This window comes from Tyto alba, unplaced genomic scaffold (genome assembly GCF_018691265.1).
Source record: "Tyto alba isolate M040663 unplaced genomic scaffold, T.alba_DEE_v4.0 Super-Scaffold_22, whole genome shotgun sequence".
Taxonomy (NCBI): domain Eukaryota; kingdom Metazoa; phylum Chordata; class Aves; order Strigiformes; family Tytonidae; genus Tyto; species Tyto alba.
Genome location: NW_024881296.1, coordinates 28363801 through 28383264, shown reverse-complemented (window position 1 = coordinate 28383264; position 19464 = coordinate 28363801). Strand labels below are relative to the sequence as shown.

General features: G+C 42.1%; 1 protein-coding gene across 1 annotated transcript in view; it reads right to left on the bottom strand.

Moving 5' to 3' along the window:
- IFNGR1 (interferon gamma receptor 1) overlaps nucleotides 1–19236 on the bottom strand; it is a 29039-nt gene extending 9803 nt beyond the window's left edge. Inside the window, exons 1-6 of the mRNA XM_042795883.1 lie at nucleotides 19019–19236; nucleotides 8799–8913; nucleotides 8226–8398; nucleotides 6610–6770; nucleotides 5731–5911; nucleotides 3313–3428 (exon numbers count right to left, since the gene is read on the bottom strand). Of these exons, the coding sequence (XP_042651817.1) occupies nucleotides 3313–3428; nucleotides 5731–5911; nucleotides 6610–6770; nucleotides 8226–8398; nucleotides 8799–8913; nucleotides 19019–19106 (834 nt within the window). The 5' untranslated portion in view covers nucleotides 19107–19236. The remainder of the gene's footprint in view (nucleotides 1–3312; nucleotides 3429–5730; nucleotides 5912–6609; nucleotides 6771–8225; nucleotides 8399–8798; nucleotides 8914–19018) is intronic.
- Between the last annotated feature and the right edge of the window lie 228 nt (nucleotides 19237–19464).

Below are 19464 nucleotides of genomic sequence, written 5' to 3'. Positions count from 1 at the left end.
ATTACCGAGTTCTTGTTTCTGTCCTTTTAGGATTTTTACATGGCTCAAAATCACCGTCCTAAAATGTGTGAAGGGAACACCTTGTACTCTACACAGGTTCTGCACTTCACAGTGCCAGCTGGCAATGCTTAGAGATAGACCCCGAGAATGAAATAAGTACTGTCTGTACAACTACACCCAAGACTTTTGTTCTCAAAAAGGAAACCTGTTTTTTCTTGGTGAGTATTTGACCAAAGCAAGATGGTGCAAAGACAATCCTATTCCCAATCCATGAAAAGAGGAAACCACCAGAAGAAAAAACTCTTGCGGGTTTTCTGGTACCAAAGAGTCACCGAATCATGACAAGACAATTCAGGAATTCATGCAGTTATTTCTAGCTTCAAAGGGAAGGATCACAGCTTACTACACTAACTGGAATGCCATTCAAAGCACCTCAAGTAACAAGGGTAATTAAGATATGGTTGCTATTCGAAGAAAACTATTTACTGTAGGTAAGTTAGTATTTTCTTTCATGCACATTATCTAACACTAGCAAATTGACAGCCAGTGAGCTTAAGCTGAAAGTCAGTAGTATTTCCTGGCATGTGCAGGTGCTCAGGTATCTTCCAGTCTCCAGTGATAGCACCTGAGCTTTCAGGTCTTTCACTGTCTCAACACACTAGGGTGGACACCAGTGGAAGCCAGTCTCAAGGATACACATAAATAGCATATCCTAAGGAATCTGTAACAGTTAAGGTAATCAACAGTTTATTTTTTAATTTGCTTTTCTAATGATTTGTCCGCCTACAAATCCCCAGTAATTTTCATGGGCACATTTCCTGGAGGAGCATTTGAGATGTCCATTTCAAATTTTATTAGGACCTTGACAAAATCTGCATTGCCTTTGCATGGTTCCACAACAAATTAATGCTGCATATATGTATAAACAGAAGACTATTACTGCCCTATAGACACAGGAAAAACAAGTCTTCACAAAAGCTAATGAAGCAGCTTCTCTCTTGTAAGATGACAATTATTTGTGGCAAATATCAGTCAAAATTTACAGGAACAATTGTATTTTTGATTTGGAGAAACTGTATGCCGCATAAACAAAAACACCAGTCACAAAGAAAATTTGTATTTTGTGAATATCCTTAAGGGTTCTACAAATGTAATGAGAGAACACAGCCTTGTCATTCCTGCCAGGCTCAGAAAAAGCACCATCAGATAGCAAAAAAGCTGACTTAAGTATGAGCTAAGAATGGAAGTCGATGCTTTTCAGTAAGTCTTTCTCCTACAGAGCGGGTGTTTTCTATCCACTAAAATATTTGCCAGTATTTAAAGATGAGAGGCATTAAAAAAAAAAAAAAAAAAGACAGTGAAGTTAAAGCAGAGGGAGATGCCCACAATGTATCGGTAAACTCAGGCCAAGTTCCTTTTAAAATAGAAAAGCCCTTATGATAAATCTACAGCAAAAATCTAGTACAGGACAGATTGGAATGACTGAACATGGTGGGTGGAAGGAGGCAGCCTCTTGAAATACTTTTTTTGAGATAAATGAGAGAGAATGAACTGCTCTAACTACAGCTGGACTGATAAAACATCAGATTCATGTGATCCAGCAGAAGACTAGCATGAAGACTTGTAAACGAATCTGTTCCATTTCAGTAGATGGATATTCTTGGTAGGATCCTACTATGAATAAGGCTGTTTAAAACATTTAAACAAAAATTTTCTCTAATGAAGGTAATCATTCAACACCCATATTGAAAGACAGTTGCACTGCAGAAGTAGGACCTGCACGAGTGATGTGTTATTCTTGGGAGTCGCAAACAGCACAGAAAAGACAATATGAAAGTTCTTGAGATCTAAATGGCAATGGATTTTTTTTCTTTTCTTCAGGTATATGAGACTCTCAGCAAAGGCAGCTGTTTGATGGTTACTCTTATTTTTCCTTCTGTTGGAGAATTCTAACTTGCTGAAAGTCACTCAGATGATGTTTTAGCATCTGCTTAAAGCCCACCAGAAAGCAGATCACTGGAAGGCAGCAGTTCTAAGATAGGACACCTTGCCTAGCCTTTTAACAGATGGAAAAACTCCTTCAATGTTTCATTTTCAGACAAGCTCAGGTAAAGCACAATGGTCATAACCTATACGGAAAGAAATGTCTAGTACACATTCAAAGCTCAGTGGCAAGCTCTCAGCTCCAAGATACCTACAGAGATAACTTCGTATCATTAAACTTATTATTCACTGTAATAATTTACACTATTACTTTAAAAGATTAATCATAAAAATAATCAATCATTAATCATAAGTTATTAATTATTTGCATCACCTGTATTGCAACTACTGTTATGAGCTCTGCAATTTATATTTGTCACTAGAGACTTCAATGCAAATGGACAGAATCACAGCATATCCCGAGCAGGAATGGATCCATGAAGATCACAGAGTACAACTCCTGACTCTACTCAGGGCAACCCAGAAGTTAAACCATACATCTAAGAGCACGGTCCAAATGCTTCTTGAACATTGACAGGCTCAGGGCCATGACCACTTCCCTGGGGACTTTGTCTCAGTGCTTGACCACCCAGGTAACAACCTTTATAAGTAGTTACAGCTTTCATTCAGAAACCCAGCAACAACACATGATGTGGAATGTGAACCAGACTGTGGTATGCTGGAACCTAGGAATCCCAAGATAACACATAGCCCAGTAAATTGAGATTAGGAGCACACGAATGAGTTTCTACAAGGTGAACTAAAGTGTGAACTTGGAGCATGCAACAGGAAGCTCATAGGAGTTAAGCAGCACAAATTCTATTTGTGTGATACTTTTTCATGATCCCTTAGATGCGATACCACAGTGGTACTGATAAGCCAGAATAACTATGGATCCATTGAACTATCATTCTGCATGTGCTGTCTTTTTCTACAATGAACAGTCTTCACAGGAATTGCTGTGTGTGGATGTAGGACATAACGTTACATATTCAGTTACATACTGGTGTGAAGATTTAAACCTCAGTGATTCTGTCGTTCTGTGTGTCTGCTACTAGAATGAATACCATCCTGCTTATGTACACACATACTGAGTTCTCAAACTAGACCAACTACTGCTATTTCAGTTAAAAAGAGACTGAAGTCTAGCCCTACAACAAATACAAAGCACCTGGTTGTAGAGGCTGTCAGAATATTAGCCTACTATGAATCCAAAACATCTATAAGATCAGGGTAAAAAAAAATGAGACAGGGATAAAGATGTTATAGTTATAGAAGTTACCTAGTTGGATATTAGAAATCTGATGCAGGTAAGAAGTTTGAACTTACCAAAGACTTAGGCAGCTTTATGTTCTTCTTCCTTAGTTTCTTGCAACCATAACATACTGCAAACATTAAAGCCAGGCCCAGAATAATACCACATGGAATGATGATATATTGTGTGCCTAAGAAGTTAGAGTAAATTCTGTTAGGAAATTTGGAAAAATAAACAACTGCTGTATCATTTAGAGTAACTTCAGAAACTGTAATAGAATCATAGAAACACAGAATGGCTGGACGGGACCTCTTAAAGATCATCTAGTTCCAACCCCCCTGGCACTGGCAGGGACACCTTCCACTGGACCAGGTTGCTCCAAGCCCCATCCAGCCTGGCCTTGGACACCTCCAGGGAAGGGGCAGCCACAGCTTCTCTGGGCAACCTGCCCTAGTGTCTCTGCACCCCCACAGTGAAGAGCTGCTTCTTTGTATCTAATATAAATCTATCCTCTTTCAGTTTAAAGCCATTACCCTTTGTACTACCACTACATTCCCTGATAAAGAGTCCCTCCCCGTATTTCCCGTAGGCTCCTTTAGGTACTGGAAGGCTGCTATTAAGGTCTCCCCAGAGCCTTCTTTTCTCCAGGCTGAACCAGCCCAACTCTCAGCCCAACTTCATAGGAGAGGTGTTCCAGCCCCAAATCATCTTTGTGGCCTCCTCTGGACTCGCTCCCAACAGGTCCGTGTCCTTTGTACAATGGGGGCCCCAGAACTGAACACAGTACTCCAGGTGGGGTGTCACAAGAGCAGAGCAGAGGCAGAATGACCTCCCTTGACTTGCTGGTTACACTTATGATACAGCTCAGGATACAGTTGGTTTTCCGGGCAGCACACACATATCAATGGGTCACGTTGAGTTTCTCATCAACCAACACCCCCAATTCCTTTTCCTTAGGGCTACTCTCAATCCACTCATCACCCAGCCTGTATTTGTGCTTGGGATTGTGTCGATACATGTGTAGGACCTTGCACTTGATTTTGTTGAACTTCATGAGGGTTCTACAGGCTCACCTCCCAAGCCTGTCAAGGTCCCTCTGGATGGCATCCCACCCTCCAGTGTGTCGACCACACACAGCTTGGTGTCATCGGCAAACTGGCTGAGGTTGCACTTGATCCCACTGTCCATGTTGCTGACAAGGATGTTAAACAGCACCGGTCCCAACACACCCACCTCTAAGGAATGTCACTTGTCACTGGTCTCCACTTGGACATTGAGCTGTTGACCACAACTCTGAGTGTGACGATCCAGTCAATTCCTTATCCACTGAGTGGTCCATCTGCCAAATCCATGTCTCTCCAATTTAGAGACAAGGATGTTGTGTGGGACAGTGTCAAATGCTTTGCACAAGTCCAAGCAGATGATGACAGTTACGTTTCCCTTATCCACCAACACTGGAACCACATTGTAAAAGCCACCAAATTTGTCAGGCATGACTTGCCCTCAGCGAAGCCATGCTGGCTGTCACCAGTCACCTCCTTACAGCTCAGAATGCTTAGCTGTAATGTGTGAGTTTGTCATATTACCACCTTTTTTTACCCCAAAAACCTTACTTTATAAAGCATTGTATCAAGTAAATAAAAATTAGAATGACAGAAGATTTTTCAATTTATATCAACACAATCCTGTCTTTATAGAGGTAAATTTTATAGCTAATTTTTTGTTCCATAGAGATGGCAGATGGGGATGAACAGGTCTGTATGCTTCCACATGATCGCATATTAACTGACATAATAATTACATATAGTCTATGTACAATGAAATTAAGATGTGGAATTTTCCAAAACATAGGATTGTTAACTATTACTAGTAAGATTCCACTAGTCTGACTCTCCTTAATGTCGTTCCCCTCAATCATATCACTGCTATTGTGCATAAAAGAAAGAACACAACTGCTTCTATCAATTTTATCTCTTTTCTCTAGCGCAGTTTTGGGCCATAATGAAGTAAAATTAAAAAGTTTATTAAGAAAAAGACATCAATACCTTAATTTTATGACCAAAAGTTTACACTTGCTTCAAACTCAAGAAAGGCTACATACATTTTCCTCAGTGATGACACTGAGTAAAAAGCCATTTATTAGGCAAAAGAGACAATGCTTCTGAAAACCATGTTACTCAGTGAATGATCCACCTGTCATTTGTTAATTACACCAGTGATTAGGTGCAATGGAAACAGATTTTGTAATACTAATGAACAGCAAAAGCACTCAAAAAAATGTCAGGGTCACTTGAAAATAATATATGATCTTGAAATGTCTTTAGAACTGGGAAAGTGCATTTGGAAAAGAATGACCATGCTTTCCTTTTTTTTTGTACTCTTCAATAGGCATTCGAGTCATCTCACGTCTGTATCAGAGCTCAAATACTTAGACGTCTAAGATCTTTGGTCCAACTCAGTACACATTCTTACTAATGTTTCAGAATTCTTACTCAATGTCTGATTGACAGGAACATGAATGCAGCTTTCTTCTGATGGGATGCCAAGGATCAGACCATCATACAAGCTTCCCTTTGCTGAAACACAGTAAGTGGAGCCTTCCACAGGAACTGGGATGTTGAGGATACATTTATACATCGTACAGTTGTCTTCTTCAGGGAAATCTTCTTTAGTCTGAAAAAAATGAAAATAACATTATATCATTTGACTCAATACATCAATATAAATATTATAGTACCTTCCAACACTTCCAAAAATGTTAAAACACTATCAGATGTGGCTTCTACATCATTTACATGCCTTGCAAAAGCTGTGTGAACTTTGGCTATCAGACCACGGTGCTTTCAGCTAAAATCCTGTTCACAGTCTAGATGCGCATTCCTAATTCACTTCTAAAACTTGTGCCTGGAGGCACAGGAAAAAAGTAACTGTATATAAACACATCTACTATACTTTTCTTCAGGTTCACCCTCCATGATTACTAAATAAAATGGTATCAATTTATTGAAGGGTAATCTTCCTAAATGAAAGGTCTATCTGGAGAAGTGAAAGGGGCACAAGTAAAGTTATCGATGTTTTAGCATGTAAACAGAAACAATAGTATGGGATCAAGTAACTTTGTCTTGTGTACAACTAACACAGTAATCTCAGCTTTGCTATAAGATGTCCATTTGGACAATTAAAATCCAGACCTTCCAGTCACATATCTCATTGTGATGCACCTGACATTTCAGGACTTCAGCAGTCCTATGTTATATACAACTGTTTCTTTGATTATCTGTTGGCTCTGTGTGTCATAGGAGTGAATCTGTTGTTTATGCGTTGAAGGTAAGCAAGTATTTTTAATCTGAAGTTTTCATTTTGGAACTTACCAGATTTTTATGATCCCGAAAAGTCACCAAATACTTAAGCTCTGAATAAAGGTCTTTGATCCAAGGAAGATAGTCCACAGATGGAAATTCAGGATGGTAAATACCAACTGTGATTTTATCACCATGCCTTGAGAGATTCAGTTTTGGTGGTCCTACTTTTCCTGCAACACATTGCACCTTTGCTATTAGGTCAAAGCTTTTAATATAAAAGATACTATTTATAGATATCATTCCAAAATTCATCAGAAATTTGAGAATTACATGATTATTTCAATGCTGGTAATATTGCACAGCTGTGACACTTAGTAGTAATGAAGGCTTTTGGATTAATGAATCTGCTTCTAAAATGGAAACACAGATTGATTGTCTGTGCAGAATTTCACTGTTAAGCAATCCAACTTTCCTAAACACACAAGACCGTAAGAATTCAGCTGACAACAGAAAAAAATAACAAAGCAAACACGTACGTGAATGAGAACAGAACACAAAATACTGCTGATTAGATCCCACAATAAATCACAGTCAGCTAAAACAATACTATACTGAAACAAAGGCTATCTGAAAATCTAAACAAATCTAATTTTGAGCAACAGTACTTGGGAAGCCTGATTTCCCATGGCAACAGCCTATGTGAATTTTTGGTGTTTAATGATCTGTCTGAACATATGAGTTTCTTCTTCAATGGGAAAATGCTCCTCCATACATGGCTATCAATTTTCTGCAAACTGTCAAATTCAGCATTATTACTATGACTCCTGTCCCTCTGTCAAACACTAGAAACCAGACACTGACTCCAAGTCATGGGATTATTGGGTGAGGAAATCACAGCAAAAAACAAAGAGGGACTCCACTTCAGCTCCAGCAATGCAGAAACCCAGCTCTATCTAAAGCATAGACTAAGTCTGGGAGAATATCCTGCCTGAAAGCTATATATTGAGAGTGGAGCAAGTACAAAAGGAAGTCTCTCAGCCTTTTCCTCACTTTTGTGTCCGCTTTGCACTGACCATGCAATGCTGGGGCCTACCCCACTGTTTTGGACAGGCTGGTCTGGAGTCTAGACACACAATTTACTTTTACAATATTTATCTGAAAAACTGTGATTTCTCCTGAAGCAGCCCAAAGGATTTACATGAAGAATGAGTAACTTAGTTATTCAGCTACAGTGGACTCTCATAGCTTCTAAATAGTATCCAGACACCCAAAGCTGTAAGTATGTAAGATTATAGTGTCAAGCATGGCATCGCCAACCGCCTGAATACCGCTTCAATGATGTCTAAAGGTCCACAGCTTCCAGTGGCAGTTTCCTACCCTAAAGTGGTGGTGGGACACCAGGCAAGAATATGGGAAGGATGCACAGAGTACACCGTCAGCATCACTTTCTTGCCTTTAGAAGTTTTGAAAAAAATATTGAGATATCACAGTGACAAGGCTAACAAGTCTCTCCAGAGGCAGAACTACAGAAGTTCCTACTGAGCAACCATCATGCTTCATTTCATCCTGGACTCCTGACTTCATGATATTCCCAAATGAGACACAGTAATACCGCAAAAAGGGTAATTACCAACTTTTTAAATTTTGGGAAAAAATTACAAGGTTTAGTTTATGATGGAACTTACCATGCTTTTGCAAAATAAACTCATTTGTCTCAACATACTCAGACTGCTGTGACCCAACAACAGCTTTAACTCGAAGCCAGTGAGAGGCAAAAAGATCATTTATTTCCGTTGAGAGATCACAAAAATGAGCTGAAATGTTCACACAAGTTGAGACGATCTTATAGTAACCTAAACTGTAAAACAGATCAAGTAATAGTTAACACAATTTCAATTGCACAATATTGTATAATACACTGCCTGTGACAAAACATCTGTGAGGGTGACTGAGCACTGGTACAGGTTGCCCAGGGTGGCTTTGGAGTCTCCATCCCTGGAGAGATGCAAAAGGCATACGGACACAGTTCTGGGCAACCTGCTCTAGGTGGTCCTGCTTGAGCAGGGCGGGGTTGGCCCACATGACCTCCAGAGGCCCCTCCCAATCTCAACAATCCTGTTATTTGACAAATTTTGCCTTAATTTACGCTTAGTCAACCTTCACCCCACAGAAACAAAAGAATTTACCATGCACTCATTGCTTTTATATGCTTCTAGAGAGTATAAAGTACAGGAAATGACAAAAGAACAAGAACTTACTTGTAAGGTTTGATTTCCACAATAAAATTAGGAGTTTCAGACATATTTGGGTACTGCCAATGCAAGACAGTTTTGAAATTTTCAGATGTTACTACAATCTCTGTTGGTGAAGGCACTAGAAGAAATAAAACAATTGCACTTTGATAAATAGACCCAGTTAAGCATAAGAACAGCCCAATATATTTCTAAATTATTTGGGAAAGGCAACATGCTCAAAATGACTGGAAAAATTAGACATAAAAATTGCAAATACTTCCCCCCAGATGGGGGGGAGGGGCTTATCACCAGTATGAACATATATAAGCCCTGCAAGCCGATTCTTCTTCCCTCCTACTGAGACAGCTTTCTTCCTGTTTGCAACCCAGAACCACAGATAGCCCATGCCCACTGAAAGCAAGTTCATCTGATAGCCCATATCAGGGTCACAAGCTGTGATGATTATACCCCTGTGTTGGTATTATATAAATGTACCAGCAAGACAGATAGTATGAATTTACTGAAGTTAGAGGAGATTAGTCCAGCTCCTGTAGATCTCTCTTGATCTTCAGAAACTGAACTGGGTTGGGAGGGCAGCAGAGAGAGAGGACACAAAAGCTGCAGTATCAGGGTTTGTGCTCCGGGGGAGTTCTACTGAGTCCTACAGTCTCCCTACAGCCCTGCCGAAAGACAGCAGGCCTGCTGGGGAACGCCTGGATTCAACGTTAATTTCTGACAATGCCATTTTTACAGCTCCAGTGGTATGTTTGGAAAGCTGTGGTGATAATAGGCTCCTAACATTTGTAAGGAATTTGAACACTGAAGCTGTAATGTAGTTCCATATACGGGAAAGCATTTGAAGTACATTCAGTAAACAACATCAGAGGTAATGTAGCAAGCGATACAAAACTAAAAAGCATCATAGTTTCCTCACACAGCAAGCTTCTGTTCTAAGCACTATCAGCGACAGGGATATCAGGGGAGTAGCTGCAGAGGAAGGAAAATGCCAAGATCCTCTAACTATTCAAACTGTCGCGTGGCATTTGGAAGAGGACAAAAATAAAGGTCACTCAACCAATTTTAATTGTTACTTCTTAGCATCTCAGTGTCTGGCTTGGTATCCTTAATGTTGTCTTAATATAGCTTTTGTGAAACAATCACAGGTAACTCATATTTGACCTGCTCTAGATTGCTGCTTGTTCACAAAGGAAGTGCTCCAACTTCACTCTGTGACATACTGAGGGAAGTAAACAATTTTCACATCTTGAGAACAAGACCACAAAGATAACACTCTATAGAAAGTAATACACGGAGGCTGAGAGATGCTATTAACCACGAAGATTTGATACACGTAACATACATCACTTTGCAAGTGGTGCTGTGGTTTAGTTATGTTTTAATATGTACAGAAGTGGTATTTCAGTTATTGGAAAATGAACATGATCGCCAAATTATCAACCACAAGAAAAAAAGGTGACAAATTGACAGAAGAGGTGTCAAAACACATAATGTAACTTAAAATATTTCAGTGTAAGGTACAGTGTAGTAAGTCTTACACAGTGAAGTCCTTTGAGAGCTCAGGAGGAAAAAGAAATTGTATGATCTCTGGAAGCAAGGTCAAGCTTTGCAGAAGATTAGTCATGGTTTGCACAAAGAAGACACAAACGGCCAAAGCTGAACTAGAGTTTAAAGTGGCCAGTGTTGCTTCAAATAACAAGAGGGCTTTAAGTATGTTAACAGGAAGTGGATGTCTAAGGAAAACACTGGACCAATACTTCTTGAAGGTGGTCACCTGACCAATAGGGATGATGAAAAAGCAGACACATTCAATGTTTTTTTTCTTCCTCAGTCTTTAATAATACTGATAGACCTTGGGATGCTTGGTCCTCTGAGTCAGACAGACCCCAAGTGCAGGAATAGTGACTTACCCTTTGTGGACACTGAAATTGTAAGGGGCCAGCTGTATCAGCTGAATGTTCACAAGTCCATGAGGCCTGATGGCATTTACCCCAGAGCACTGAAGGAGCTAGAGGATGTTACAGTAGGATCCCTCTCAATTACATACCAAAGGTCTGGGGAGGCTGACTGGAGGCAAGCCAATGCTATTCTACAATTTACAAGAGGGATGTGAGGAAAGATCCAGGAAACTACAGACCTCTTAGTCTAACCTCAGTACCTGGAAAAAATTATGGAGATGATTATACTGGGTGCTACTAAAAGACATTTCAAGAATAATACAGTCATCAGGCACAGTCAACATGGGTTCACAAAGTCCTGTTAAACTAATTTAGTATCCTTCTGTGATAAGATCACTCACCTAGCAGATGAAGGGAAGACAGTGGATGCAGTTTTTCTGGATTTTAGCAAGGCTTTTGATACTGTCCCTCACAGCATTCTTCTGGAAAAACTGTCCAACTGTGAAATCAGCAGGTACCTGGTGCTCTGGGTGAAGAACTGACTGAACAGCAGGGCTCAAAGGGTTGTAGTGAATGGGGCTGCATCTGTGCTGCAACCAGTCACCAGCAGTTATCCTCAGGGCTCAATTCTAGGGACAGTTCTGTCCAATATCTTACCTATGATCTGGATGCAGGAGTTGAACACACCATTAGCAAATCCGCCAATGATACGAAACTGGGAGGTGCTGTTGACTCTCTCAAAGCACGAGAGACCTTGCAGAGGGATCTAGATAGATTGAAGCACTGGGCAGTGACTAATGGGGTGAAATTTAATAAGTCCAAATGCTGGATTCTGCACCTGGGACAGAGTAACCCTGGCCACAAGTATAAATTGGGAGAGGAATGGCATTGTAATGTAAAAGTTTGAAGTACTTGTGAATGCTGAGCAACCGAACAGAGCTAGAAGGAATCTGCCAAGCCACTCCTCCACAGCTCCACGAAAGACTACTCAATCTAATTCTCCACTCTTCCATCCAGAGATGACTTTTAACATGCTCCAGTTCTGAGACTATTAAGGAACTAGCAGATAACAAGCTTCCCTCATCAAAAGGCAAGTTTCTTCATAAATTATACCACCATGTAAACCACCTTAGCAGCCACCAGGGACATCACCATCAACATGTCAAAATCTCCAATGGCGCTACAAGTTGGCCTTGATCACTTACAGGAATGAGTTTACACATACCATCAGTTCATCCTTTTCATCCTCCCTTTTAATAACTTTGCTTTCTGTGATCAATTTAAGCACTATCTCCTGCTCTGATTTCACTCCATATCCTCAAAACAGACCTAAAGGATACCTTTCAGAATGAGCTGAGAAGCTAGAAGTCATAACTCTACTTACAAACAAAAGCCAGTAAAGAAATGTTTATAGCACACCTCCTCTCATCTCATTAACCTCTCCACATTTCACAGGCCAAGAATTATCTCCCTCTCTTTTTCTAAGGGATAACACCTCATTACTCCTTCTACCACTTCTCTTATTCTCTACAGGCACCAGCCATCTTGTCCCTCAAGTGCCATAATGGATATGTAGTAAAGTCAAATGTAAATCATTCTCAGCTTGTATTTATTTTTGAGGTTTGCTGGTTCTACTTTAAAGCCAAAGACACCCTGAATGCATCTCCTCTCTTTAATTACACTTGTTATGTTAATGGAAGACTACCTCTACCTGCAAACCTTGCCTAACCAATTTGAGTGACCAAGGACTTTACTTTTCAGCTCATTTAGCAGTAAGACACAGAAACTTAGCACAAGTAACAGCAGCTGAAGATGCAGAAGTGAGTGCTCAGCAATGCAACAGTTCAGACCAAAGGACCTCAGAACAGGCACAGAAAACTGATCAGCTTGTGATCAACCATGGAAAGTCTACTTTTAACGCCTTGGTCAGAAAATTCTAGTTCCTTTCTTTAGGCTTGTTACCTCCCCTGCATGCCCTTCCCCAAACAATCAAACAGTCTTCACATTGTCCAGCTCACAGTCCCTTTACTCAGGCTGTCTGACTTCTAATGGCTTCTCTTCCAGACAGTGCAGAGACGGGGCCTTGGGACATGCCAGCATCATTCCACTCCAGCATCAAGGCTACGGACCATAGAGAACACTGCAGATTTTCAAAGTGCTAATGTCTAATCTTCACAGATGCTATTTCTGCATATTGCCAGTTAAAATGCCATAATACAAGCGTGGAAAAAGTGAGAAGAAAATTGATCAGCAAATCACGTTGTGATGCATGATACAGGACAAGCAAGTTCTGCCTTGCCTCTAGTTCAAATGCAGTGATTTCTACCCGTGGTTAGCTCTGTTCACCTTGTTTTATAAGACACCAATACTATCTGACAGAAGAGCAACAGACAACAGTAAGAACATTTTTTTTTCCACAGGAATCCAGAAACTTAACTGTGTATGTGCGTTGTGGAACAACATAAGGGGAACTTCAGACAGCAGCTCTATGTCCAGAGAATAAAGGAATAAAAGACAAAGGTAGGCCAGTCAGATTTACATTTTTTTTTTTTAAGAGTACCAAAAGAAACTAAACATGACTATTTTGAGGATAAAGAACAGGAAAGTTGGAAAGCAAAGGTAGGGGTAAAAGCAAACATAAGTATGATCACAGGGTGACCTAGAAGTTGACCATTTAATAGAGTACAGACATGGGAATGCAACTGCACAGCTTATCTCAGCAATCTCACACCTACATCAGCTTATAACCAACATACACAGAGAAACGTGAATACTTACTTCTTCACATACAAACAATGCAGACTAACCATTGCTGCCATATTGGTGGCAAAGACCTCAGCAGGTGTGACTACTGTGGGGTGTGTGTGCATATATATAAATATTCAAGTATCTTTTCAATGTGCAACTATCTTAAGTAATGTATTTAAGTTCTGGAGACATTTACATCTTCAGCAAACTTGCATAGCAGACAGGAAGGAAATACATGTGAGAGGAAATTAAAAACCAAATGCCACTGAAAGGTACTTGTTTTACTGCAAATATCTGCTGCTTGGTTTCAGGTTGCTAAGAAATAAGGGAAGGGGGGGAGGGGAGGTGGTGTGCGTTTGTTTTGTTTTGTTTTTTTCCCCGCCCCTCCCGGAGTAATAGGAACAACTGTACCTAGTTGCATAGTTGCATCTTCTAAGACTAAGGAAGATAGCTCATAGAAGTAACCCCCTACTTGCACAAAACATATGATGTAGTTCTGCTTCAAAAACATCCATCAAACCAGAAAATGCTTGCTTGGACCTACAAGACAAGCCTAACTTGTTTTGTATACTCACTTCCCCAAGTCAAAACCACCATACTGCAGATCCTTCACAAATCTCAGCAGGGTCAGACACATGAAAACCGAGAAAGATTTCTGTACTTGCTTGAAACTTGACTATCTTATTCACTACATAAAAGCTCATGAACAATACTACCAAAACTCACAATACATACAATGAGTATGAAAAGTACTCATGAAATACAAGTTTGAAGCAGCCATATATTGAATAAAACATATTTTTAAAGCATATACAGAAGGACTTAATATTTATATATGTAGATGTCCCATCTGTTCACTGAGCAACGCATTGCCCAACAGCAAAAATTAAATCAATGAACTGGAGAACAGGACATTTCAGAGATGTAGGAATGAGACAGCCTTTAAACTGGTGTTTATATCTTGCGCAACACACAAGTTCCTTCTCCCATTCTGGTAGAGCATTACTACAAGGCATTACTGTATACACAGACACATTTGTCACCACTGTTCAGAGAAGCAAAATTTAACTGGATGCGCAATAATGCACGCAACAGAACAGCGCCTGATAAGTCCACAAGTACAGGCTCCATGGTACAACTATCTGAGACAACAGTGGCTTAAAGAACCACAGAGTTCATTCAGGCTGTACGTGTCTGTTAAATACCATTTAGGCACTGAAATACAGACTGAAAGCACAAATTGAAAGCTTAAAAAGACAATCTGTGAAAAAACAAGTAAAAACATATTTTGAAAGTCTGCTCCTTTTTTGGATTTCCATGAAAAACAAACAAATCCTTATAATCCCCAAGTGATACATCATAGGAGAACAGTTTTAAGCCATTTCAATACGCCAATAGGGACAACAGTTTGAACCTGGCTGTGGATTTATATCAAGTGAGTAACTCATTTAACCTGTAAAAAGACAGACATAATGCTAACAAATCAGTCCCTTCTGGGCCCCTGACTAGGAAAACGGTCTGCCTTCCTTCTGCCAGCCCTGTGCTCCATCTGAGCTCATATCCACTTTAACTGCACACAGAAATGGTAATAGCTTTGGAGATTTCACAAATGTAAAAAAGTGATTCTCTTTAGTTTTCACCACCACTGAAAGAGAAGACAAGGGAAAAAAGATCAGATAAATCTGCACTACCTGAAAATGCTTCTGCAGGACTCTGCAGAAATACACAAGGGGGAAAAAAAAAAAAAAAAAAAGTAAAAAGAAAAAAGAAAAAAAGAAAGGTGGCAAAAAGGCAGCCAATACCCTGAAAAACAGATTCAGATAATAGGAAGTCTCTGCTAAGGGTGAAAAATAGCACATAAAAAGAATTTAGTCTGTTTCTGAAAACTGCATTTCCTTTTAGAACGGTCCTCTCTAATCATTTAGAGCCTCACTTCAATCTGTTCTGAATCAAAGAAACTTGGCCTGTGTTAAAGCAGAGTACAGCCATCTGGGGCTAGAAGAGAGCTAGGAGCACTGCCCAGAACTACAGGACAAAATTTCAGCAGGAAGAGGTTGGTGCCCAGCACAGGCTGCAAAAGCATGGACCTCATGCCACGGGGAGAAATGGGAAATGACTGTCAGAGACGGGGCTCTGTCCCTTGCCATCTTCCCTTTCAGGGCAGCACACATGCATCTCTACTGCGTGCTTCTGGCAGGCCAGGCACTAAAGATAAGCAGGCCAGGTCCTGCTCTTGTCAGACTGCTGGAGGGGAGGCTGCCTGTAGCCTGGCTTTGGCAGGGAGCTTGACAGACCTGCAAACGCCAAGCAGCAATGTCCTGAAAGATTTTGTTACTGCTACCTGCCTGGCCTTCTAAGTGGCAGCAGCCACACAGAGTACATGGAAATGTTTGCATGTGCTTGCCTTCATCCTCTTTCATTTATCACTCCACAAGAAACCCAGGACATAAACTTCCCTTGTAATGCTGCTCCTATACCTTTATGGTACATCCTTAACAAAATTACTAAGAACAAGCTTAAACTAGTGCATGTAACAGCAATTCTATGCAGAAGGTTCTCCCAGAAGTTCTCAAAAGATCTTAAATTCAAAAAGCCACATTCAACTTAAAAGTGAAGGGAGTATGAAGACTGTGGTAAAATTTAAAGCTCTTCTTTTTAATATTTAGTGAAATGGACTTAAATGATTTCACAAGAATCATGAATAAACACTACATAGTATTTACTGCATTTTTACAGCTTCTATTTACAACAGGTTTTTATTTTCTCGGGGCTCAGAGGTTTGACACAGCCCCATGGAGCTTTTAAAATCATTGTTTATGATAAAAATCTCCACAAGGTGGTATGCTGTACTGAGAGGAGAGGCAGCCCTAAATCACCATCTTGAAAAACACACGGTAAGTTGCACATTTTAAAAACTGCTGTAATAGTGGAAGCTAAATGTTGTTTTATCTGTTTAATGACTATTCTTTCCTTTTGTTATAACTGAGAAGTCATTATAATAGATGATATCTAAACAGCACTTTCATCTAATTTGTTCTGGTGTGCAGCTGGACAGACAACTGCTATGACTGCCAACAGTCTGAACCATAAAAGAACAAATAAGACCACCAAGATCATCACACGCAACAGGAAGACAGCCGCAAAAATGAAGTACACACATCTGCGTGGAAGTCTGGCTCTCCATGTGCAAGAAGCACCTGAATTGGCATCAGTCTCCAAATCTTCTACTACTATAATCTTGACCAGGGACCTCCTCACAATACTTAAATGCAGACTGAGAGTTTCCATCAATTACTGCCCAGCTCCACTAATGAGTCACAGGGCTATCAACTCAGACTTGTTAAGCATGAAGCAGCAGGAAACACGAGGTGTTCTGCTATTCAGACAACTGCTGTTCGGTTGTCTGGCTTTTCTAAGGAAAATCATGTCCTACAACAGAAGATGAAGATGACTGGGCATTCCCCCATTACACACTCAGCCTTGAGATATGTATTATGATACTGACACACCGAAAGCCCTACTAAGACTTAAGAAAAAAAATCAGTTTATCACTGCAAAGGAAAGCATCGTAAACATGTTTCAAAATTCCCCTTCTAGTTTCAACCTTCCACTGTAAGCCAGCATGTCTGCTTGCATCAATGTAATCATTAAGTAAGGGTATGGTATTAGTTTGTCATTACAGATATAACCTGCATTTTCATCCAGCTAATACACAGCAGTATCTATTAGAATCCCCCTTACCACTAAAACCCCAGTTTTTTGCTTAAATGAAGTCTCTGAATAGTATGGAAGTAGAGCCAGTTGCCAACCTGAGTGCAAGTCACTAGGAAAACTCTGCTTGTGTTTCCAAAACTTAGCTCAGAAGTACATTCTGCTCCTTTCACCTGAGGGTTTGCTGCTCTCGCGTGCAGAAGAATGAGCTTTTCGCTTCTAGGCAGCTTGTCACATCAACACCACCACCGCACTGTTCTGCAGTCTTACGCCAAAGTAACTGTTGTGCTGGACAAGGCTGGATTGTGGTAGGTTTATTTTACAACAGGTGACTTACTGCTATTATATTTTTACCTTAAAATTGCTTAATGCAATGTAAAAGTAGCATGCTCTATTAGCAATAAAAGCATACGTTTTAAAAGACATTAAGTCAGATCTCAAAAGACTGTATTTAACATATCAAGCCTCCTTACGCTAAAATGTGAGAAAAAGAGGAGTTTCCCTGCAAGGTTTCCTGGTTAACAATCAGCCACCAAGTTGGACAAACAGAATACTCAGATGTAAACTACCAAGGGACAAGTCAGCAGGCAGTTCACTATTTTCACTGCTCCTAGTCCACATCAGGTAAACCTAGGCAGTCTTCCCCAGACCCACACATTGTGGCTCATCCCCAGGGGCAACCATGTTCACTCACTCCACCTGGGCATGGATTTAAACTGCACGAAGTCCCAGTGAACTTGCACTATGCAGCTGCAGAATTCAGGAAGCCTGGGCACATAATCAGCATTTCTGCAACCAACTGCAAGTGGCATTTTAGGTAAAAAGATCCTGCTTTGTGGGTAAAGCTTGGGAGAGTACTGCTGCATTTATCTACTGTGTGGTCACGCTTCTCATTTCAAGCCCTTTCACGAAGGGCTTAACATGCAACATTTGCATACAGTTCTCAATATTGTTAAAAATTAAATGCATGTTCTCTCTGACCTGAGCTATTAGACAGCAAACACTGGTTTTAACAACCTATTCCAATTTTAAGTGAAACCTGTAAGCCAGGTTGATTATTTCTTTCCTGATTTACTTGCAACAACTCTGCCCAAGAGAGATAAAACTCTTTTTTGCCAGCAGGCCACTGCTCCTCCCCATCCGTGCTTGCCTGAAAGGTGCCCCCACACCTGCGGTGAAGGCCGTGATCCCGATGCCTCATTTGGACTCCCCGGTCTTGCTCTCCCCACCCTTGCTGTGAAATTCCCAGTTTCTCCTTTTTTTTTTTTTTTTTTTTTTGTGCATATATATTGATAAAGCACAGCAGAGTAGGCCCGTTCACTGCACATCTTGCTCGATATACGTGACAAAACGCACAAAGACCTGAATTAACTAACGGCTGCTATCATCCACCTTACCGCGAGGGACTGTAACCATTTATTACTCGGCCCATACAGTCCAAGGTTAAGCCCGTATCGAGGACTAGGCAGCACAGACCCATTTCAAAGCGCGCCGACGGCACTGCCCTGCCAGGATCCGCATGCCACTAGGTCACCTCCACGGAAAAGCTCAATCTCGCACCCACGAGTAAGCCCAGCCGGTACCGGGTCACCCACGCCAGCCGCGGGGGCGGCGAAGCCCAACAATGCCGGACTCGCTTCCCAGGCGGCAAGGCGGGCCCCGCCGCTTCTCCTCCGGCTCCCTGCGCCCGCGGCGGGCGGTGGCAGGGCCGCGGGGAGCCCCCTCACGGGGACGCTCGGTCACGAACGGCTCCCCGAGCAGGGTGGGGCAGCGGCGGCGGCGCCGCCGCCAGTTCCGGGCCCTCCGCGACCCCCGCGCTGGCCTGCCCAGGCCGCCCCGTCCCGTCCCGGTCCCGGTCCCGCCCGTTACCTGCGGGCGGCCGATCCCGGTGGGAGGCCGCGGCCCGTCGGGCAGCCAGCAGCGCCGCCAGCGCCAGCAGGGCCAGCGGCACGCGCATGGCGGCCGGGGTCGCGCGCAGCGGCACCGACACCGGAGTGTAGGGGGGTGGGGGGGGGGGGGGGGGCGTCTGCAGCAGCTCACGCTCTCCCACCGCGACCCGCTCGCCTCAGCCCCGCGCCTGCGCACTGCGCGCCCCGCGGGCGACAGCCGGGAAGGGGCGGGCGGCTCCTCCCCCGGCGCCGGGCGGGCTGGGCCGGGGCGGGGCGGGCGGGGCGGAGGGGTCACTGACGGGCAGCGGCGGGTTTCTGGGCTGCCCTGCCGCCGGTGTTCCGGCCGGTCCGCCTGCCTGCCTGCCGCCCCGGGCAGGGGGAGGAGGCCGCCGGAGCCGGGGGGAGCTGCGGCCTGGGGGCCGCCGC